Raw genomic sequence first — 25153 nt, forward strand, 5'->3', positions numbered from 1 at the left:
ACGTTAACCTTAACATCTGTTCACCTCTCTTCGACTGTATTTTCCCATATTGTAAAAGAATGTCTGAAGAGGTTTTTTATATTCTTTACCCTTGCTATTCCGTTCCTTTAGCCCCATTTCTTCTCCTCCTCCAAGGCGCCTCTCGTTTATTCTATATATAGTAACTGCTCAGGCAGTGCTATGTTTAGACCTGCGAGAAACGCATGAGGAGCTCAACTTCACAGGCAAGTGTGGGAGACATGTCTCAAATAAAAGATGAGGGTGCCATTGACCAGACCTTTAAATAGGGTTGTGACGCCTTCAACAGTTTGAGCCAGTCGCTATGGGAACAGTGGGAGGAATAACACGCAAATTTCAGAGCACACATTTATGTGGCTTTAGGGTTGTACCAGCAAATATCAAACTGTAAATGTATAGTTCTGGTCCGCCACTCAGGAGCAAATATAAATGTGTTGTTACGCCTTACAACAGAAATCTTCTTTCTGATGAGTATGCTGTAGTAAGAAAAGCTATAGACCATACAGTATAAATGTACCTTCTATGGCGTGGAGGTGGGTGCATGTGAGATACCCCACAATTCTTTGCTCTTGATGGGAGGTGCCCACGTGAACCTTAAGACACAAATATTATGTTAACAAAAGTAACCATCAAATTTTACGTTGCAGAGACTGTTGGTAAAGACTTTCAGGTACTGGAACAATAAAAAAATAAGATCTTCAGGTAAAATAGTTTATTATTATTGTTATTTTATATGGGGGTGGGTCATACAGGCGAAGGTACAATCTGACAATAGTCAAGTCAAGCAAGAATAAGAGAAGGGTTCTTGGAACATAATTATATATTTTATCATCATAAAGAGAGTACATGGGGTTAACATAAATTGATGTTTTTTTTTCCATTTAAATAAATAAAATGAATAATGGATTACACCATGTAGCGACACTGTTAGCATATTTATTGCATTATTACATTTCACAAGGTTTATGTAGTTCTGTGATTTGGTATTATAGTCACATTTATCCTGTCCATTCTCTCTTCTCGGGAAACGTACTCAGACGGTGGTCCGCACGTGATCCAAACATGCGGAAGCTCTTAACTCAGTAGTCTTTGATCCCAATGCCATTCACAGTCATGGTTCCATAAAACAAAAGTCCATTAAACAAGCCAAGTAAAAAAGTAAAAAAAAGTTTTGCCCAGTATAATAGAGAATACCCTTTTCTTTGCAATTTATGAACTTGTAGCCCACTAACTGATTGGCATTTTGTGGCTAAGAGCCAATCAGAGTGATTGTCGCGGAAACCATTTTGCCTACAGAGGTTGAGTTCATCTCATTTCTTAATTGCAGTGTTGCTCGTTCTAGTGACACAGAGGTTAATTTGAATCTTACTGTATTGGAGCACAAGGAATTCATGAGACTGCGTAAAGTGCATTAAAAAAAATATTTAGCAATTATTTATCATAGAAAACTTTTATTTTTACCTACCCACAGTCATTTAAGACTACGTTGCTGTCAAGATCTTACCTGCCATGTACTGCAATAATGCATCTGGCCTACTTACAGTATGTGCTTTATTCTAGACTTCTAAACCATTAATGATAAAAGCCAAAATGAAGGGAAAATAATCTCTTTTGGACCTATATCATTAAAGTGGAAAAACCCTCATTTAAAGGCATTGTAATAAATGTGAATAAGACTGGATAATGTTGGGACCATTTTGAATGTTAGAATAATGCTTGAATTGGTGAAAAATGAAAATATCAAAATGGAAACACTGAAAAATAAATCATTAAAAATTGAAAACTATTAATAACTATGATTGTTTTTGTGAGTACTTAGATTTATAAAATAACTAATATAAATTATTATATAAAGATTATAAATTAGGAATTATGACAGATTACTATAAAGTAATAAATATAATGAGTGAGCAGTGGTGGCCTGTCAGGGCCAGTAAGGCCTTCTCTGATGGCCTAATATAACGATAATAAACGCTAATAATTTTAACTATAATAAAAGTCCATTTCATTTTAAATGTATTTTTAGTAAATATGTATTTTGTATAAAAAAAAGTATTCTCCATATTCTGTTCTTTTCTTGTCAGATTATATCCATATGGTTACACTCCTACAAGTGCTGACGTTTCAGTGTAGAGTTTTTAGCCAATTAGAATTCAGCTAATGTGTAGCCAGTGTCCCTGTCTCTCAAGACCTGCCTCTTTTTTCTTGTGTGTGTCTGCTGTTGTGTGGTTGTGAAGCCACTAGGTGGAGCAGTGTCCAGGTGTGTGCAATCACAATCAACTACCTGCAAAAGCTAGCCCTGGCTTGTAACACAGCACTCACTACACGAGTTGCAATCGTCACTCATCATTCGCATCCATTTCAGGTATTTATCACTTGGCAAAGACAACCTTCTGATCCTCCTTTTTTGCATCCTCTCCAGATTTTCCACACCTGCACCTAACAGGATTTGTTTATTCTACCTGTCGGATCCATGAAATCGTGAAATTTGCTGCCTTGCCTGCATTCCACCTCCCACTCATCCTCTTTTTTTTTTTAACAGGGTCCTAATCCTGTATCCTCAAACTTTAACAGCAAGCCCAAATTATTTCAATCATGCTAATTTGAGTTGTGAAATAATTTGATTTCCTTAGCTCTCATCACAGGGTATTCAGAGTAAAGAGGAAGCAGCGACTTCATACTTGAAGCCAAATCAAGCTGAATTACAAAAGCCTCAATTAGCAAACATCCAAGGCGCCTGGTAACTAATTGCCTGAAAATTGACATCTAATGAGGAGTTCAATGAGGATTTCATCTTTCGTTCGTCCCAAAAGTTTGATCACTTTACTTTTTCCTCGATTACAGAAATCATCAAGGAGACTTTTATGTTGTTGGCTCACTCAAAAAAAGAAAAAAATGTAAAGTTTTCAATGTAAAGCAGTGCTTCTCAATTACAATTTGACAAACCCTCCCTAGAAAAGAGAAAACTTTTTGCGCCTCCCCCACTCGACACGCTGGCTATAAATAAGCTTATAATCTATAAATATTGTATAAGTATACCTAAATCTGTACCCTTTTTAACATTAACAAAAGAAAAAAGCAATCAACTTTCAACAGCTGTTTAAATCTGTTAATTTTATTCAACGAGTTACAGTTTAGTCTAAAACAGAAAAAAATAGACAAGTGCATCAAAGTGCCTGAAACGCCAAAAACGCCTGACATCTCGCTCCCCCCACTAATTGAGAAGCACTGATGTAAAGTAAGATATAAAATAAGATTTACAGCATACTGCACAGAATCCTGCATATGATTTATAGTATGTTGACAAAATATTTGGGAAAACTAGCTGTTTTATCTTTCTTGCAAATTGCCTTGATGGCAAATAACTAGCCCTTGCATTTAAAACAAAAAAGTTAACTTAAATGTTGTCATATTTTTTTTTCCCTAACTGGCTTTGCGTGTTTCTTTTCCATGTGATTGTGCACAACACGAACAACAGTTTTGTTAAGCCAGCTTGGCAGTCTCCAAAATGCTTCCACACACTTTAATGATAGGCTTAGCTAGACACAAAGTGAAAAATAAATTCGACATCATCCCAGTGTGACCGCGGGTACAGAAGAACAGAAAATTCTGCGAAACAAAACAAAATATTTGGAATATAGTGCATATTTGTCTGAGGGGAACTGTATACTTAAACGTCATGTGTCAAGAATGTCCTCCAAAACAGTTCCCCCTTGTTGAAGTGTAACGCATGTCAACAACAATGACATATCTAACTTAGTAACGGATGGTGTACATTACAGATGTTGGGGGTGGCATGGAGGATGCCAGACAATTGTTATTAAAATGGATATCTCTAAGTTCAAGTACATGTTTATCATATTTTAAAACTGACACGCAGGCACCACCTCTCCTCCCACACACACACACCTACACACGCACGCACACACACAGGCAGAATTAATTGAAAGGGGATAAATGTTGAGTCTGAAAACCTTTAATTCCTGAACACTGGTTCCCTCTACAGGGAAACATTTTTAATTAATATTCAATCTCTGCCTCTGTCTTCCTTTCTCCCACTCTCTTTCACTCCAATCAGTTTCCTCTCCGCAAGAGACAATTCAGACAAATGCTACTGATTTTCCGTACGGCTCTCCAGGTAAACACATCCACCAAACGTTTTTGGATTATACTCTAGATTTTAAGACTAAGCAGGACAGAAGTAGAAGCATAAAACAAACAAACCTTGAAGCCCACAATAGCTATTGATAATGCATCCCTATCCCTATGACAGGGTGGCCAGGGACAAACTGTGGTATTGTATGAAGAAGTCTGGAATGGCAGTGAAGTATGTCAGAACAGTGCAGGACATGTACGAGGACAGTAAAACCTTCCATCATTTATTCTGTCTTGCAGAATGAAGTTGTGTAATCATAATTTTTGATTGAATTGAATAATTTTGAATCGAAAATCAATTCTAAAACGACCCCAAAATCGGAATGGAATTGTGAGACAGTCAAAGATTCCCACTCCTAGTTTTTGGATATCAAAATATTAATCATCATCCGTTTACTCTTTTATTCAGCAAAACTTGACAACTAACTGACATTTTTTACAACTTCATTCACCATATTTGTTTTGATCTGGCAGGTCAGGTTTTCTCATTTTTACCTGAGTTCTTGTTGTTGTGAGGTTTCATCTGCAAGATCCTGTAGTAGGAAAAAGCCTCCTAAACTTGCTATATTTAAGCCCAAAACGACATCAACTCTATTTTTTTTCTTTTTTTGGTGTCAGTGACAAGTGAAGTAAAGCACAATCATGTAATGATGAGCCAGAAAGTAAAAAGTGAGAGCAAAATGCTTCCGAAGATTGAGGAAGGTAAAACAGACTTTTAAACCAAAATGGACTAAATTATATCAGCGGTTGCGATATGAAGATGATGATGACAGATGCTACATATAAGTTCACTCTATTATTTTAATACATTTTACTGTTACATTTGTCAGTTCTGTTGTTTGTTTTTGCTCACATCTTGTAAATTCAATCAATCAATCAATCAAATTTTATTTATATAGCCCTAAATCACCGAAGTCTCAAAGGGCTTCACAGAATGAAAAGAGGTCATACAGAGACATCTTTTCAATGTAAGGTACACAACAGCATCCCCTGTCAAAGCTCCCAGAAGGGGAAGGAAAAACTCAAAAACCCCAATTTGGGGAAAATCAGAAACCTCCAGAAGGGACCACAGGTGGGAGGAGCCCCCTTCCAGGCCCACAGGTTGAAGTGGATGCTGCATGTACCGAACACAGAAACAATATAAATTACAGAAAACATATTGTGCTATATAGTGCAGTGATGTCTTGACAGCAGGCAAAGCCATTGGGCAGGAACCATCCCGCATTCCAGCCAGGTGGACCGCAGACGGCTAGACTCCTAACCCGTGATGGTCGACCAGCGCAGGACCCAATGGAGGCGGTCAAGTCAACCCTCACCATCTAGCTAGCCCCCTCTCCCAGCCGGAAGAGGGGGGCAGGAAAAAAGAAGAAGGCTGCAGACAGGCTAATTTAACTAAATGCTTTTGAGTATAGATGTGTTTTTAGTCGGGATTTAAAGATTTCTACCGAGGTGGCTGCGCGAACTTCCATAGGTAGGGCATTCCATAGTACTGGCGCGCGAATGGAAAATGCCCTTGATCCCGCAGACTTCTTTTTAGCCCGTGGGGTCGTTAGCAAACCGGCATTTTGTGATCGAAGTTGTCGGGACGGAACATAAGGTGATACTAAGTCGACGAGATAGGAAGGAGCTAAACCGTGTAAAATTTTATAAGTAATTAACAACACCTTAAAATCACATCTCACGTGTATTGGAAGCCAATGCAGGTCAGCTAGAATCGGAGTAATATGATCAAACTTTCTCGTCCTTGTCAATAGTCTCGCCGCTGCATTCTGTACACACTGCAGGCTTTTAATGTGAGACATGGGAAGGCCAGAAAACAAAATGTTGCAATAGTCTAGGCGCGACGTAACAAATGCATGAATTAATGTTTCTGCATCGCTAAGAGAAAGAATAGGGCGAATTTTAGCTATATTGCGGAGGTGAAAAAACGCCGTTCTTGTCATGTTATTAATATGTGTTCGAAAGGAGAGAGTTGAGTCAAATATCACGCCGAGATTTTTTGCAGAACTACTTTGGGAAATAATACAGTTTTCTAGGTTCAGCGTGGTATTCTTAAGCAGGTGCTGATGATGAGCAGGGCCAATAAATAACATCTCAGTTTTATTAGGGTTGAGAAGCAGAAAATTGGAAGACATCCATTGTTTAATCTCGGCGAGGCAAGCCTCCAGTTTACTGCACTTGCACGGATCCGTTATTTCTAAGGGCATATAGAGTTGGGTATCATCAGCATAGCAATGAAAACTAATAGCATGTTTACGTATAATATCGCCGAGAGGAATCATGTAGATGTTGAACAGTAAGGGGCCAAGTACTGACCCCTGCGGGACACCACATGAGACGGAGAAAGACTCAGAGATTGCGTCGCCATAAGAGACACTATGCGTCCTTCCCAGGATGTAAGATCTGAACCAAGAAAGTACTGATCCCGAGATACCAACACATGATCTAAGACGTTCTATAAGAATATGATGATCAATAGTGTCAAATGCGGCACTAAGATCAAGCAGTAATAATATTGATGAGATGTTGGAATCCGAGGCTAAGAGAAGATCATTCGTCACTTTTACTAGGGCTGTCTCAGTTGAGTGGTTGGCCCTAAAACCTGACTGAAGGAGTTCAAATCTATTGTTGTCTATCATAAAATCACTAAGCTGTTGTGTTACAACTTTCTCAAGAATTTTGGCGATAAACGGAAGGTGTGACACTGGCCTATAGTTAGCGAGATCTTCAGGATCTAGGTGTGGTTTCTTAAGTAATGGTTGAATGACGGCCGTCTTAAAAGCTTCAGGTACAATGCCAGAGGAGAGTGACAGGTTGATAATATTCAAGACAGACGACCCCAAGATCGGGAACAACTCTTTGACGAGTTTGCCTGGAAGCGGGTCGAGCATGCAGGACGTCGGCTTTGCTGCATTAACCAGTTGTGTAAGACACTCCAGGGATACTAAATCAAACTGGGACAGGGTAGCCAGACTTTCATGAACCTGATTGTCCGAACTAGCATCAACAATCACAGTTGAGGTGGTGAGCGGCGCTGCCTTTTTTATTTCTTCCCTTATTAGCTGAATCCGCTGAGTAAAGGATTGCATGAAATCGTGTGCTGAATGGAGGGAATTTTGATTAACCTGCTGCTGCTGTGTTAGCTGCGCTACCGTCTCAAATAAATACTTTGGGTTGTTTTTATTAAGACTAATCATTTTGGAAAAGTGATTAGTTTTTGCTAGCCTAAGAGCCTCTTTATATTTCAGCAAGCTATCGCACCAGGCCTGACGGAAAACCTCAAGTTTAGTTGTTCGCCATTTACGCTCAAGTTGTCTACTTAACAGTTTACACGTACGCGTTTCCTCCGTAAACCACGGAGTGCGCCGCTTCGGACGAGTTTTAAGTTTCAGCGGCGCAATAGAGTTTAGGGAATTTAGAAGAACCGAATTAAAATCATTCGCGAGCTTATCGACTGAGCCAGTGAAGGACGGAAAGGCAGCTGTTGCGGAAGGCAGTAATTCAGAAAGTGCAGCAGTCGTTGAAGAATTAATATCACGGCTCTTAAAGCCTTGGTTGTGGACAACAAGACCACACTGAGCTAGGACTTCAAATGTTATAAGATAATGATCAGACATAACGTTAGTATGTGGCAGAATTATGACGTTTGAGGCAGTTAGGCCACGGGTTAGCACTAAGTCTAAGATATTACCATTCCGGTGTGTTGCTGCTTTTATTATTTGTGTAAAACCAAATGCATCGATTATTGCTTGAAAAGCTACAGTAAGTGGCTCTGATGGGGAGTTCATATGAATATTGAAGTCACCCATAATTAATATATTATCTGTGTGAGTTATTAAGTCAGCCATAAGTTCAGGGAATTCATCTAAGAATCCAGAGTATGGGCCAGGAGGACGGTAAATAACTACCACATAAAATGGTGGTGAGGAGCTCGATCGCATAACGAGAGCCTCAAATGTCTTGAAAGTGTGACTCGTGCTCGTGCTAAGCCTAAGATCAGATTCCGAAATTAGGGCGACACCCCCCCCTTTTTTACAAGGACGGGCAACATGTGAGCCCACAAAGTTTGCGGGTGAGGCCTCATTTAATGGTAAGAATTCATTTGGTTTTAGCCAGGTTTCGCAGAGACCAAGCACGTTAAGATTTTGATCTGTAATAAGATCATTTACAAGAAGGGCTTTTGAAGCGAGTGACCTAATATTTATGAAGCCGAATTTAAACTGGGACATTTTTCCCGGACTATTCTGAGTCCTCGTGTTGGTAGTACTAATACCAACAAGATTTTTATGGCTGGGGCTTGCTCTATATTTTGAGTAATTAAAACCTCGTCGCGATGTTAGTAAAGTAGGAATTCGATTGTCGACGACTACAGCGCGCATATTGATATTAATATTTCGCCTAGGCACTTTGTCACTAGTCTTACTGATTAAAGAGGCAGGGCTGTTTTCCTTAATCAACACCACCTCAGCAGAAATCTTATCATTGGGGCATTCAGCATTAGGTATTGAAACAGTGTGTGGATTGCAATGACCTAGACTAAGTATGCTATGTGTGTTGTAACAGTCCAGCCTAGTGCCGGTTAACTCTAGCCTTAACGACTCCACACCCGTTCTAGCAGGCTCGCTACTCGCCTGCGACCCGACATGCTCTAATGTGGGAAGTCATGGAAGGCTCAAACAGTAATCTATGTTTCTAGAAAGAGTGACAGCGCCTTTCCAGTTAGGGTGAAGGCCATCTGTCCTCAGCAGGTCGGGCCGGCCCCAGAAAGAGGGCCAATTATCTACAAACTGGAAACCCTGCTCTTTACAGAAACCAGCCATCCACCGGTTAAGCGAGAATAATCTGCTAAACCTCTCATCATTGCCTCTCGCAGGCAGAGGGCCAGAGACAATAACTCGATGCCGACTCATCTTTCTAGCGAGATTACAAGTCCTAGCTATGTTCTTCTTTGTAATCTCAGACTGCCTCATTCTAGTATCGTTGGAGCCGACGTGTATCACTATGTCCGAGTAGCTAGTGTTGTTTGCACTAGTCTGGTGTCTAGCCCTCTTGCGTGTCAGCTCCCTAAGGTTAGCTTCAATGTCGGGTGCTCTGGCCCCAGGAATACACATTACGGTGGCTGGCTTTTTAAGCTTGATGTTACGGGTGTTTGATTCAGTTTGATCCTTTAATTTTGCCCTTTTTACTGTGCAATTTTGGGACTTCATACCTTTCTGTCGGGACCCATAGTTTTTTAGTATTACGAGTGCCGGGGACTCAACACTTTCCAGGGGTAGAATGAGCACTGCATATGGATGCAATTTTTCTTCATCAACTACTGTATATATTTGTTCCCTTCTCAGCACTACAGGTAATGGGCATTATTCTGGAGCTATATCATAATATTTTAAGCTTCCCACATTCAAATATATACATATATATGATGGAATCTCACCTTTGCTACATTGGCAAATAATACAGTATTGATATTACAGCTCTAAAATATTTAATTTTAAAATTTTTTTGCCAAATAGCCATTGTTTTCTAATTAAAAAGTTTCATTTTCAAACAAAATAAATATAGTAATGCTGAATTTGTTACAATAACATGTACTGTCTTTTCCGCACTATAAGGCGCACCAGATTATAAGGCGCACCCTCAATTAATTACATATTTTAAAACCTTTTCTATATATAAGGTGCACCGGATTATAAGGCGCACCCTCAATTAATGACATATTTGAAAACTTTTTCAATCACAATATAGTAATACTCAAAGTAATAACAATAATAACTCAAATAATAACTCCAAACTCTCAATAGCATTACTCAATGTCAATATGACCAACCTTGTTCTAGAAACACACAAAAGAAACACGTAAAGCTTACTTTATCAGTTCATTCCCCATCTACGAATCCCAATCACAATATTGATCCACATGTAAGGCGCACCATCAGCTTTTTAAAAAAAATAAGGCTTTTAGGTGTGCCTTAGTGTGGAAAATACGGTACTTTAAATGAAAATGAAGCTGTAAATAAAATCAAAACAAACCTTCAGTGATCAAAACGTTTTGCACTTTTCTTCCTATATACTCAAAGTACTTTACACTAACTAGTCATTTACAGACTGACGACGCTGCATCGGGGCAAATGCCAGTGTTTTGCTTAAGGACACTTAGACGTGGTCTTGATGGTCAGGGGATCGAATCCACGGCCTTTCGGCTGGGATACGACCACTCTACCACCTAGCCATGCCGCCTACGCACATCCAATCTGAAAAAAGTTGCAAGTATAAAATACAGCGCAATATTGAAAGTGATCTATATGAAATAAACTACCATCACTCCAACTACTTTATTAGCTCAGGGAAGAGAAACTAGCAAGGAAAAAAAAAGTCATATTATTGCCCCTTTTGGTTTGTCCAAAAGGAGACGTGGCAGATGTACGTTTGCTATGACACGTTTTCTATAAACATGTTATGTTTAAAATCTAGGTATTTTGTTACTAAATAAAGTATGTAGTTCATTGAAGGGGGTATGCGAAGAGATTTCTCAGAAAATTATTCACACGAATAAATACGTTACGTTCATGTTTTGCGATTTACGAATATTTCTGTAAATAAAACGTCATCAAATTCAAATAAAATTTTATTTGTATAGCCCTAAATCACCGAAGTCTCAAAGGGCTTCACAGATGAAAAGAGGTCATGTGGAGACCTCTTTCGAAAAAAGAAGTCGTACAGAGACATCTTTTCAGTCAGTGTAAGGTACACAACAGCATCCCCTGTCAAAGCCCCCAGAAGAGGAAGGAAAAACTCAAAAACCCCAATTAGGGGAAAATCAGAAACCTCCAGAAGGGACCATAGGTGGGAGGAGCCCCCTTCCAGGCCCACAGGTTGAAGTGGATGCTGCATGTACCAGATACAGACTTACACATAAACAATATAAATTACAGAAAACATATTGTGCTATATAGTGCAGTGATGTCTTGACAGCAGGCAAAGCCATTGGGCAGGAACCATCCCACATTCCAACCAGGTGGACCGCAGACGGCCGATCTCTTAACCCGCGATGGTCGATCAGCGCAGGATCAAATGGAGGCGGTCAAGTCAAGTTTTCTACTGAGGTGGCTGCGCGAACTTCCATAGGTAGGGCATTCCATAGTACTGGCGCGTGAATGGAAAATGCCCTTGATCCCGTGGACTTCTTTATAGCCCGTCGGGTCGATCGCAAACCGGCATGTTGTGATCGAAGTTGTCGAGATGGAACATATGTTGATACTAAGTCGACGAGATAGGAAGGAGCTAAACCGTGTAAAATTTTATAAGTAATTGACAGCACCTTAAAATCACATCTCACGTGTATTGGAAGCCAATGAAGGTCATCTAGAATCGGAGTAATATGATCAAACTTTCTCGTCCTTGTCAATATTCTCGCTGTGCAGACTGTAGGCTTTTAATGTAGGACATGGGAAGTCCAGAAAACAAAACGTTACAATAGTCTAGGCGCAACGTAACAAATGCCTGAATTAATGTTTCTGCATCGCTAAGCGAATTTTAGCTATATTGCGGAGGTGAAAAAACGCCGTTCTTGTCATGTTATTAATATGTGTTCGAAAGGAGAGAGTTGAGTCAAATGTCACGCCGAGATTTTTTTTGCAGAACTACTTTGGGAAATAATACAGTTTTCCAGGTTCAACGTGGTATTCTTAAGCAAGTGCTGATGATGAGCAGGGCCAATAATTAACATCTCTGTTTTACTAGGGTTGAGAAGCAGAAAGTTGGAAGACATCCATTGTTTAATCTCGGCAAGGCAGGCCTCCAGTTTACTGCACTTGCACGGATCCGTTATTTCTAAGGGCATATACAGCTGGGTATCATCAGCATAGCAATAAAAACTAATAGCATGTTTACATATAATATCGCCGAGAGGAATCATGTAGATGTTGAACAGTAAGGGACCAAGTACTGACCCCTGCAGGACACCACATGAGACGGAGAAAGATTCATAGATCGCATTGCCATAAGAGACACTATGCGTCCTTCCCAAGATGTAAGATCTGAACCAAGAAAGTGCTGATCCCGAGATACCAACGCATGATCCAAGACGTTCTATAAGAATATGATGATCAAATGTGTCGAATGCGGCACTAAGATCAAGCAATAATAATATTGATGAGATGTTGGAATCCATGGCTAAGAGAGGATCATTCGTCACATTTACAAGGGCTGTCTCAGTTGAGTGGTTGGCCCTAAAACCTGACTGAAGGAGTTCAAATCTATTGTTGTCTATCATAAAATCGCTAAGCTGTTGTGTTACAACTTTCTCAAGAATTTTGGCAATAAACGGAAGGTGTGACACTGGCCTGTAGTTTAAGAGATTTTCAGGATCTAGGTGAGGTTTCTTAAGTAATGGTTGAATGACGGCCGTCTTAAAAGCTTCAGGTACAATGCCAGAGGAGAGTGACAGGTTGATAATATTCAAGACAGATGACCCTAAGACTGGGAATAAGTCTTTAACGAGTTTGCCCGGAAGCGGGTCGAGCATGCAGGACGTCGGCTTTGCTGCATTAACCAGGTGTGTAAGACACTCCAGGGATACTAAATCAAACTGACCAGACTTTCTTGAACCTGATTGTCCGAACTAGCATCAACAATCACAGCCGAGGGGGTAAGTGGCGCTGCCTTTTTTATTTCGTCCCTTATTAGCTGAATCCGCTGAGTAAAGAATTGCATGAAATCGTGTGCTGAATGAAGGGAACTATGATTAATCTGCTGCTATTGCGTTAGGTGTGCTACCGTGTCAAATAAATATTTTGGGTGGTGTTTATTAAGACTAATCATTTTGGAAAAGTAATTTGTTTTTGCTAACCTAAGAACCTCTTTATATTTCAGCAAGCTATCGCACCAGGCCTGATAGAAAACCTCGAGTTTACTTGTTCTCCATTTACGCTCAAGTTGTCTACTTAACAGTTTAGACGTACGCGTTTCATCCGTCAACCACAGAGTGTGCCGCTTCAGATGAGTTTTAAGTTTCAGCGGCGCAAAAGAGTTTAGGGAATTTAAAAGAACCATATTAAAATCATTCGCGAGCTTATCGACTGAACCAGTGAAAGACGGAAAAGCAGCTGTTGCGGAAGGCAGTAATTCAGAAAGTGCAGCAGTGGTTGATGAGTTAATATCACGGCTCTTAAAGCCTTGGTTGTGGACAATAAGACCACACTGAGCTAGGACTTCAAATGTTATAAGATAATGATCAGACATAGCGTTAGTATGCGGCAAAATTGTGACATTTGAGGCAGTTAGGCCACGGGTTAACACTAAGTCTAAGATATTACCATTCCGGTGTGTTGCTGCTTTTATTATTTGTATAAAACCAAATGCATCGATTATTGCTTGAAATGCTACATTGCTTGAAGTGGCTCCAGTGGAGAGTTTATATGAATATTGGTCACCCATAATTAATATATTATCTGTGTGAATTATTAAGTCAGCCATAAGTTCAGGGAATTAATCTAAGAATCCAGAGTATGGACCAGGAGGACGGTAAATAACTACCACATAGAATGGTGGTGAGGCGCTCGATCGCATAACGAGAGCCTCAAATGTCTTGAAGGTGTGATTAGTGCTCGTGCTAAGTTTAAGATCAGATTCTAAAATTAGGGCGACATCTCCCCCTTTTTTACAAGGACGGGCAACATGTGAGCTCACAAAGTTTGGGGGTGAGGCCTCATTTAATGATAAGAATTCATTTGGTTTTAGCCAGGTTTCGCAGAGACCAAGGACTTTAAGATTGTGATCTGTAATAAGATCATTTACAAGAAGGGCTTTTGAGGGGAGTGACCTTATATTTATGAAGCCGAATTTAAACTGGGAAATTTTTCCTGGACTAATCTGAGTCCCATGTTGGTAGTACTAATACCAACAAGATTTTTATGGCTGGGGCTTGCTTTGTATTTTGAGTAATTAAAACCTCGGTGCAATGTTAGTAAAGTAGGAATTCGATTGTTGATGGTTACAGCGCACATATTAATATTAATATTCCACCTAGGTACTATGTCACTAGTCTTACCGATTAAGAAGGCAGGGCTATTTTCCTTAATCAACACCACCTCAGCAGAAATCTTATCATTAGGACATTCAGCATTAGATATTGAAACAGTGTGTGGATTGCAGTGACCTAGACTAAATATGCTATGTGTGTTGTAGAAGTCCAGCCTAGTGTTGGTTAACTCTAGCCTTAACGACTCCACACCCGTTCTAGCAGGCTCGCTACTTGCCTGCGACCTGACATGCTCTAATGTGAGAAGTCATGGAAGGCTCAAACAGTAATCTATGTTTCTAGAAAGAGTGATGGCGCCTTCCCAGTTAGGGTGAAGGCCGTCCATCTTTAGCAGGTCGGGCCGGCCCCAGAAAGAGGGCCAATTATCTACAAACTGGAAACCCTGCTCTCTACAGAAACTAGCCATCCACCGGTTAAGCGAGAATAATCTGCTAAACCTTTCATCATTGCCTCTCGCAGGCAGAAGGGCCAGAGACAATAACTCGATGCCGACTCATCTTTCTAGCGAGATTACAAGTCCTAGCTATGTTCTTCTTTGTAATCTCAGACTGCCTCATTCTAGTATCGTTGGAGCCGACATGTATCACTATGTCGGAGTAACTAGTTTTGTCTGCACTAAACTGGTGTCTAGGTCTCTTGCGTGTCAGCGCCCTAAGATTAGCTTCAATGTCGAATGCTCTGGCCCCAGGAATACACATTACGGTGGCTGGCGTTTTAAGGTTGATGTTACGGGTGATGGAGTCCCCTATAACTAAGGTGCGGGAGCCAGTAGACTGAGATGGAGTGTGCCTAGCAAGGGGGCTAAAACGATTATGCGTCCGAACAGGCTCACCGCGGCTAGCAGGCTTCTTAGGGCTAATGCTAGCCGGACTAGCGGGTAGGCTACGACCCGCACTAGCCGACGCTGGCGGCATTGCGGGAGGTCTATGGCCCGCACTGTCACTATCAGATGTGTCCGTCTGATCTACGATTATCAGACTACTCTGCTCTAGCTGACGGACACGGCTCTTTAGGAGAGAAAGCCTTTCCATGAGAATAATGCAGGTGTTGCAAGTGACAGATGCGGTAGAGGTGCACAAAGCCATGCTTACCTTGGTACAGCCGAGCGAATACTTACGCTAGCAGAGCTGCACGAGAACGAGAACGAACGGAGCTAGGAACTGTTCAGAGAATCGGCGAATCACTAGCGATCGAAGAATGGAAACAGTCCTCAAAAATGAAGAAAAGAACACCGAACACAGGTCCGACGGGTGGTGGTAAAATAGAAGAAGAAAAATATCGTTCGTCTCTCCAGCTAAGGCTAAAACAGCGACAGCAGCAAAGCGCCCCCGTGCTGTTGCAAGATCTTCACACGCAAAGATATTTAATGACGTTGTCACATGTCATGTCTATACTTTCAGTACACTTTTCAGCACTTGAGAACACTCTTCACTGCTTTCCAGAACCCCCTGCAGTTCAAATATTTGCAGCACAGTGGTGTGGCGCACAGGCCAAAATGATACCTCTGGAGAGGAGAGGAGGCACAATGAGATTTAAGTTGTTTTTTTGTTTTTTTTTTTAAATGCCTCATTGATAAGTTTAAGTACAGTGGGCCCCCGGTTTACGAACCTCGTTTTACGTATTTTTCATCTTAACACATGGACCGCGCCGTTTTTTTGTCCCCCCTCTTACGCACAAGCCTTTCGTCTTACGAATCATCCAACATGCCGGTCAGTGTGTCTCATTCGGTCAGTGTGCACTATTTTTTTCGCTTTCCTGCATCAACAAATACAACTTCTCTCGCATGTCACGGAAATGCCGATATGCTATTGGTCGATTAAGGTCACAGTCACAGTCTCAGTCACAGAGATGCGGATATGTTATTGGCCGGCGTCACGTCAATCACAGAAATGTCTATGTTATTGGCCGAACGGCCTCATCTAGCTTCATGGCACGAGCTGGTCGGTTTGTTGTGAAAACTTTGCAAACTTTATCTGTTAGACATGGCTTCTAAAATTGCAAGTGGCGGTAAAGGAAGAAGTAGAGGAGAGGAGGCACAATGAGATTTAAGTTGTTTTTTTTTTTTTTTTTTTTAAATGCCTCATTGATAAGTTTAAGTACAGTGGGCCCCCGGTTTACGAACCTCGTTTTACGTATTTTTCATCTTAACACATGAACCGCGCCGTTTTTTTGTCCCCCCTCTTACGCACAAGCCTTTCGTCTTACGAATCATCCAACATGCCGGTCAGTGTGTCTCATTCGGTCAGTGTGCACTATTTTTTTCGCTTTCCTGCATCAACAAATACAACTTCTCTCGCATGTCACGGAAATGCCGATATGCTATTGGTCGATTAAGGTCACAGTCACAGTCTCAGTCACAGAGATGCGGATATGTTATTGGCCGGCGTCACGTCAATCACAGAAATGTCTATGTTATTGGCCGAACGGCCTCATCTAGCTTCATGGCACGAGCTGGTCGGTTTGTTGTGAAGACTTTGCAAACTTTATCTGTTAGACATGGCTTCTAAAATTGCAAGTGGCGGTAAAGGAAGAAGTAAGAGGATGATGACAATAGAAACCAAGCAGGAGATAATAAAAATATATGAAGGAAGCGCACGCATAGTTAACCTTGCTAGTGAGTATGGCCGTAACCGCTCGACGATTGCTACAATTCTCAATAACAAGGAAGCTATGAAAGCAAACAATTCTTCTAAGGGCAATAATTTCCTTGCCAGGGGACGGACCTCGGTCAACAACAAAATGGAAAAGCTTCTTCTATTATGGATTAAATAGAAGGAAATCGCCGGTGGTATGTTCTCATTTAAGAAAGAAAAAAAAAAATCTGCGGGTTCGTCTCTGCTCCCCTGCACCTCCACCAGCTCAAGTCACGTCGCCCCAAAGGTAAATGTCATTTTTCCTTTGTATATTTATGTTATTTAATTTAACTGTACAGTAGATTATGTTACTAATTTGTAATATGTGTATAAAGTCGTGATGTTTTTACCTAAGGTTTTTGCATGCGTTGCACGCATTCACTAATTAACATAGGTTTGAATTGCCCGTCATATGGCGAATTTGAGTTACGAGCCTAGCCGCTGAATGGATTAAGGTCGTAACATGGGGGCCCACTGTACTTGCAATTGCACCTGGACACGACGGTATAATGACTATTTCACTAGCCTGTCACAATAAATTGGGGTGGGTAGCTTGTCTCTCTGAGGTTATATCAACAAGAACTGGAGTCCCCCAAATAACGGTTCTAACACCTTTGCTGTTCGTTCTCCACTTCAAAGTCTAGACTAATTGTGAAAGTATTGCTTATGTCACTTGTACAGGTTTTCCAATAAGCACTCTTATCGTTGCTCTCGTATTGCTGGTCATCAGTGACCATGACAGAGTACAGAGGACTGATTTCAAAGTTTTGTGACATTGTGCAAAGGCAACCACAGGCAAAGGTTGGGGAGAGGGTGCAATCATGCAAGCGCTTTGGCATTTGCATCGAGTAATAAACTGGACTGATTGTACAAGGCAAATGCAAAGCAGAATGTACAAAGCAGACAATGCAAATCCTCAGAATGTTTGATGTCTCCAGCATACTCCTGAAAATCCTTCACCAGTATGTTTGATTTGTGGACAGTGCACTCATGTTTTCATCTTTGATTGTTTATACTGTATCAAGAAGGATGAAGTCAGCAGGCGGCAGTGTTGCCCTCCCAAAGAAATGTGGCACCCTGCCCACCCCACCTGCTGTCTAGCCTATTTCTTGCCCGTTCTTCATGTATGTGCAAATATTTTATTGGTGAGAAGCAGAGATTTATAGATTAAAAAAAAACTATTAAAAAACTAGTAAAACCAAACATTTGAACAGAAATATAATTGTGTCACACCCTGTCAAAATATCTCATACAGCTCATGGAAACACTATGCGCTTGACTGCTTTAAAGACAGTTTGATACTTGGCGCCTTTATGGCAATGTGCAAGAATTTATTTTCTACTGTGAGAAATATTTCTCAATCTGTAGATGGTCTGAGTTGAACAACCTAGCATCTGCAGCTCAGGAAGCTGAAGAGCAAGATTTGCAACTCCAATCTTCCTCATGACAAGCTCCGGCAAATGAGCACTTCAGGCTTTGTGCTAACCACACTAAGACTCAATGGTATTTTTGAAGGCCACAAAATATCACTTGACTCACATGCTAAACTATTAATCTGCTGCTAATAACCACACTTCTCAACTAAAATGTTTCACGGTTTTAAGTTATAAATTTATATTTTATTTTTATGTGTACAACAGTATAATTTTGTGTTTTATTACCATTAACGATAATCTCAAAATAATGGGATTCATACAGATATGCACAAAAGTATGAACGCTAACCACATCCGATATTATTATTGATGTATTATTAGAAATGTCCATTTTCTTTACCTACACAAAAGATATTTCACATGGGGGAACAAGCAATATAGAAGCTGTGGTAAGAAAAAAAAACTACCTCTTAGGCCTGATCCGCCATTCGTGCTCGGTTTCTCATGCCATTAAGAACATTCTCCCGTGCTTATGCAGCACAAGTTTGGATGTGGCTCTTTGGCTCATTAAGACAACTGCACTTTATGTCATGTCAAATCTACTCTTCCTTAATGCTGAAGCCACTGATGCACTCTTGCACTAAGTGCAGTGGTAAAGCAAAAACATCAAGCATTCCTTCTGACTACAAAGGGGAACATGACGAAACTCTTGAATTAAAGAATGGAGGTAATGGCACCCCAACTACATTACCACATTTTTGAAAATAAATGCCAAAATCAACTGTCAACTTGTTTTGTATGTTATTCTTCGAATGAAGGAAGGCAGTTTTCATTGAAACTAACAAGGAATAACACAGCGGTACCTTGATTAGAAACTGCCCCAAGTTGGGGGGGGGGGGGGGGGGGGGGTAACCAATTATGAGCTAAAGCTTGATTCTTTTTTTTGCTTTGTGTCATGAGCAGAACTCAATAACACTTGCCAGTCTGCCAAAAGAGGGTGATTTTCAAGCAGAGGTCGGTGACATCACCACATCCAATAACCATTTGTCAAGTTAGCATGCGCACACACTTTTTTTTTTATCACTGTGGGACATCTCATTATCGTAATGAATTTCCTTAACAGTCACAACAGATTGCCCAACCCAAACTCTTGCCCTAACCTCAACCAAAATCCATTTCAAACCTGTACTCTAAAAAACAAGTCTCGACCCAACCTTAAGCTCAACCAAAATCCAATTCAAACCTATACTCTAAAAATCTTGACCCACAAAAACGGTAGAAAAAAAAAAATCTACTGTGTGACCTCAAAAGTCAAAATCGAAATTCTGGACTCGATTGTGAAAACAAACAATATACATATACATTTTTGAGAGTCTTTAATCTAGACTATTAGTCCTTATTATCGTCTATTAATATATTCTAAATCTCATAGGCCAAAGTTTCTTTGTAGTGAGTAGATTTTCTTTTTGGGGTGTAGAATCATATCGCTTAGCTTGCTATTTTGTTGTCCAAAGTTCAGTGTTCTCTGCTTAAATGCAGTACTGGGGAGATGTCAGTGACTGGATCAGTCCTAGCACTTAAATGGTGTGTTATATGTGGTAGCTGTGTCAGTCTTAGATTAATTTAGGAATTAGTATGGCTTCTCCATCATTTCTTGTCATCCTAGGGAGACCAGATAGTGAAAATTAAAAACTGGGACAATAAAATTACTTTAAAATTAAAAATTTCAATACATTTTGAGCTGGAACTACTCTAGTTAACCTCGTGACCAGTGTGGTTTTACTCTGTTCCAATGTTGTGCCGCTAAAATTTTTATTACACCCATCAACTACATTTGACATGCAACTGTTCTGATTTATCAAAAAAAAATTCTGAAAGGCATAACCTCAATAATATAATCAGAGACAAGTACTGTATTTGCATGTCTGTAATGCGTGTAATACAATGATTGTGTATTTCTTCGAATGCAGTGTGCTACTGGTGATTGAAGGCACCTCAAGTCAACAGTCAAACATAAGGGAGTACAGTCTTCCCTTTCTTTCTCTTATCCATGCAGCTATGAATCGTTGACTTCAAATTTGTATTTGACAACCCTTGCTTGTAAAACTGAAAATCAATTGGCACAGCATACATTGCTTACTTTTCCATATTTGTAAAACGTCGTCAGAAATACCCAAATCACATTTGGTTTGATTGCGTGTTATATTGTATTTTTGTAACACGTCGTCAGAAATACCAAACTCACTTTTGGTTTGATTGCGTGTTATATTGCATTACATCTCGTAATCTTATGTAATGAACGTTTTGCTTGGTGCCTTATTTAATTTGTTGCTTTTGTTCTGCAGCTGACACAAATCCCTTCTCCAAAGAAATGTGAGTTCAAGTCCAACATTTATACAACACCGATGTATCAAAGCAGGTATGATAGCAAACATACAATGACAAAGATACATACAAACATACAATACTAGAAGTAATTGAAAACCTAAAAGAGAATAAACCTCTGACCTTGGCAAAGAGTGCACCTTTGGCTGCCAGTGCGTCCTCTCCTCTTCCATTGGGGTAGCACTCATAACGCGCATCCAGGATTGGGTAGCGACTAGCTAGTAACAGGCCACTGTTTAGAAATTTGAAACTGGAACAGCATCCCTTCCAGCCGTAGCGCCCAACATCACTCAGCACATAGGGAAAGTATCGATGTAACTGCTGCCGCAGTCGTGTTGTTGAACTATGGTCAAACACTTCCTGGAGTGCAAGGAAATCCAAGTTGGCAGGAAAAAATGCAGAGATATCATGGTCAAAAGTCTCATCTCCGTGGCGACGCTTTCTACCAGGGCGTTTAAATACTGAGGTGCGAGGCACGTGAAACAGGGTATTGTTCGAGCATATTGCTCCGCAACCATCACTTCCATGGTACCGAGCAAGAGATTCTCTTGAAGCAGTCATGCTGCACACATCTCCTGCCTGCTCCCTTGACTGATGGTTTCTTGTTTCGGCCTCTTCCTCGTGGTGGTCTGGCTCAGGGGCACTGATGCTAATTTTAACAGCTGATGTGTGAAGTGGACACTCTGATGAAGGTTTAGCTTGTATCCCTTTTCCATGGGTGGGGCATTCATGATTAGTCTGTTTCTCCTTTCCATGCATTGGGCAGTGACGATTTGCCATTGTCTCCTGTCCATGTGTGGGGCTATCATGATTTGTTTGTGTCTCCTTTCCATGCATGGGGCAGTCAAGATTAGTCTGTGTCTCCTCTCCATGCATGGGGCACTCACGATTAGCCTGTGTCTCCTTTCCATGCAGGAGACAATCATGATTAGCTCGTGTCTCCTCTCCATGCATGGGGCAGTCATGATTCGGCTGGGTCTCCTTCCCATGCATAAGGCAGTCATGATTAGCCCGTGTCTCCTCTCCATGCATGGGGCAGTCATGATTCGCCTGTGTCTCCTTCCCATGCGTGGGGCAATCGTGATTGTTGAGGCCATTCTGTTCCTCTGCAGAGTGCATTGGACATTCTGGCAAAGTGTGTATTGGGCAGTGTGAGCAGTTGTTCATCTCCAAAGAGTGAATGGCACAGTCCACTGTTGTGTTACCTGCATCTGAATGAAGGGGGCATTCAGAGGTTGGGCAGTTTGTCGTGCCTGCGGTGTGAATGGGGCATCCAACAAGTGGCTCATTTTCAGTGTCTGCTGGGCCATTTACAATGTGTGTCTGATCAGGCCGCTGATCCAAGGAAGAGGTGCGACGAAAACCTGTGGCTAGACTGCTGAAGGAGGCTGCACTAATGGGTGAGAAACACAACGTGAAAGAATGACACATGTGACACACATAACCGACTTTTCTGTATTAGTAAAGATGTTCTAGGTACCTGATCGAAGTGTTGGTTGGTGAGTCAATGTAGATTTTTATCTGAGGCCGACAGGCACCATTTCTGATCCTCTTACCCACTTCTCTTGCTCTCCTTTGAGTGTCCGAAAGGTTGTTGAACCTTGCCAAGGAGTCGGGCAGTAAGCAAACATTGGCACTGCAGAAACAGAAGCTCTTGCCCTGGGGTTTCCAGTCCTTGACCCCAACAAACCCTGATGCAGCATCATCTTTTTGGCACCTTTCTAATCTGAACATATCAGGAAAAAGAGTGTAAAATAACAAAACCTAGAGGCTTATGCTTATGGGTAAGTTGTAAGTGGGTGTGGAAGCAATTACACAAAATTATTCATGATACACATTACTATAAATGTATATTTCAGCATTCAATAGAAAATGTTCTTGGCCACACAATAGAATAGTTTCCCTGATTTCAGTATTCTTGCATTTATCACTCAGAAAGGTTTCATCTTATCATGCCAATATTAGTATTACACTGAGACAACCCAGGGATATTTGAGATGCTGTTTCGAAATGATGATTTTATATATCTAAGGGTGGAAAAAATCCAAACGAATCTAACTATATTTGAAGAGGTAATTGCCCCCACTTGTTGAATCACAACGCAACTGTGAGTAACTACAGTTTTGGGAAAGCTAAGGTCATTTTCACAAGTCACACCCAATTTTGATTGCCACCACTTTTGTTGATCCTATTGTAAAAGCGGATTGTGATATCTGTAGCTGCAATAACTGAAATAGGTTTGCAATAATTGATGAGTCTTTCATACCGCGAGGATTTTTGAACCACTTTTTTTCCAGAATTGTTTTAATATATTGGAGGGTTATTCATGAACTGCCCATTTAAGGTCACAAGACAGCATCTGAATGGGATTTATATCTGAACTTGGCCACTCCAAAACTGTAATATTGTTCTTTCTGAGCCATTTTGAGGTGGACTTGCTAGTGTGTTTTAAATCATTGTCTTACATGATCCTAGAGCACTTTTGAATTTGTGGGCAAAAACTGATGGCTGGATGTACTTCTTCAGAATTTTCTGGTAAGTAGTAGAATTCCTTTTTCCGTTGATCACAGCAAGTTGTCCTGGTTCTAAGGTCAATGAAGGTGGTGGCAATCAAATTTGGGTGGACTGTGAGATAGAACTCAGTTTACCCCAAACCCTGTTTAGTTAGTTGATTCATGATTCAACAGCGAGAACAATTATTTTTTCACATAGGGCCATATAGATCAACAAGGGGGCAAATACTTTTTCACAGACACTGAAATGGAAATAACACTATGGAAGAAATGTGTGACGGGAGGAACAAAATGTGCCCATCTTGCACCTACTGACTAAAAGGAAGTGAATAAACAAAAAGAGCACCTCAATACTAACCTGTGGTAGGTGTACAGGTAGGGTTGTCGGATGGTCTGCAGAGGAGCCCATATGACAAAGCCCAGAAGGGCAAAAGGCAGAGAGGCGAGGAGAAGGACCAAGTAAAGAGGAGCCATTAATAAGACACACAAAGTGAGGAGGGAGCATGGATCCTGGGAGCGCTGGCGCTTCTCGAGTGAAGTGGCCAGGCAGGAAGCCAGCAGTTGATCCAGGAGCCAGTAACAAGGGAACACCAGACTCCATGCCAAGCCATCCAGGAAGTGAAGACAGGAACTGGAGTAAGGGGTGATGTGGAGGACCATCTCTCTGTCTTATTATTACCAACTTCTATCACTTTTTTCTACCTGACACAATGTCCACACCCAGACTACAACAATGAGGTCTTTCAGCAAGTTTGAATTAATCTAATAAATCAAAGCAAAACAAAAAAATTGAAAACCCCCATCAATTTAGTAAAACCTAAACTACATGATTTGTATTTTTCGTATGTTCATACAGTAGTCTTCAGCAATTACACCATCCACAGATGTTATTTAGTTTCATCTGGAAATAGGAAGTGGCCATGACAGGATTGTTTTCCGTGATGACTGAGCTACTCTTTCAAGGATTCAAGTGACCTCAGGAGACACCAAACCACTGTTTTCTCAGGACCTACAAATTGATGGCAGAGAGAGGGAGGGAAGGGAGAGGGAGAAAATAACACAATTAATCAACGATTACACAGGGATAGTAACACCACTAATCAATGACTGAAGAAGTGCTCTTGCAAATGATTTTTTTTTTTTACCTTAACCCCTCCCCATGAACTGCCCATTTAAGAAACAAAGAAAAATGCCCAACACATACAGTAGTTACAAAGGCCAGAACTCGAGGCACATTTGCAAATGAGCTTTGAGTAAGCTCTCACACTAGAGATTGGCATCTTTCTGGTACTTGGCCAATACTCGTTAAACTAAAGATTTGACAAGAGGGTGAATGTGCTGTATTGACTGCTTGAAGTCTACAGCAAAAACTAGTAGACAAGCTGCATCACATTAGAAGCTGCGAGATTCTCAATGCAGGAAAAAATATATTGTAATTTACTGTCTGTGCGTGTGTGTATTATATTATATACTCTGTATATATTTGGGAAATATTTTGTATGTGTGTAAATATTCTAAGCATAATAGAGTAATTTAAATTCTCTTTCACAAAACCACTGCCTAATACAGGGGTTCTCAAACTTTTTGGAGTCAGGGACCCCTTTTAGAAAGCAACATTCAATTTGACAACAAGTTTGTTACCTCCTTATGACAAACCAGGTCAATTTCCCCCTAAAAGGTTGCTGCTGTTTAGTCAAAAACAGCATTATAAAATGAAATGCTACTTTAGGTTTGCTGGCTTCGTAGCCTCGTTACCAAGCAATTGTAAACACAAAACATATTTTGACAAATCTCAAGATTATTACATTTTAAAAAATCTATTACACTGGTTGAATTGCTTGCTTTATGGAAGAATCATGATTGAAGAATCATGACAATTCAATATTAAATAAAATGAAATTAACACATACATATATTTTATGAAGAACTTTTTTTTTTTTTTTTTTTACAAATAACCTAATGTTCTGTCTTGTCTAGATGCGGCAATGGTGTCCATCTTGGTAGACAGATAGCGAACAGCAAATCAGGTTAACTC

General features: G+C 40.6%; 1 protein-coding gene across 3 annotated transcripts in view; it reads right to left on the minus strand.

Annotated features, from left to right (window-relative positions):
* The window catches only part of smpd3 (sphingomyelin phosphodiesterase 3), a 57207-nt gene that overhangs the window by 11118 nt on the left and 20936 nt on the right, over positions 1 to 25153 (minus strand). For 2 of the 3 annotated variants that reach the window (XM_088416379.1, XM_088416378.1), the window contains exons 2-5: positions 23477 to 24127; positions 22086 to 22331; positions 20729 to 21998; positions 536 to 611 (exon numbers count right to left, since the gene is read on the minus strand). In XM_088416379.1, the coding sequence (XP_088272505.1) occupies positions 536 to 611; positions 20729 to 21998; positions 22086 to 22331; positions 23477 to 23778 (1894 nt within the window). In that variant the 5' untranslated portion in view covers positions 23779 to 24127. The remainder of the gene's footprint in view (positions 1 to 535; positions 612 to 20728; positions 21999 to 22085; positions 22332 to 23476; positions 24128 to 25153) is intronic. The other variant, XM_088416380.1, reaches the window with a different exon arrangement.

This window comes from Hippichthys cyanospilos, chromosome 6 (genome assembly GCF_059441005.1).
Source record: "Hippichthys cyanospilos isolate Australia breed blue-spotted pipefish chromosome 6, RoL_Hcya_1.0, whole genome shotgun sequence".
NCBI lineage: Eukaryota > Metazoa > Chordata > Actinopteri > Syngnathiformes > Syngnathidae > Hippichthys > Hippichthys cyanospilos.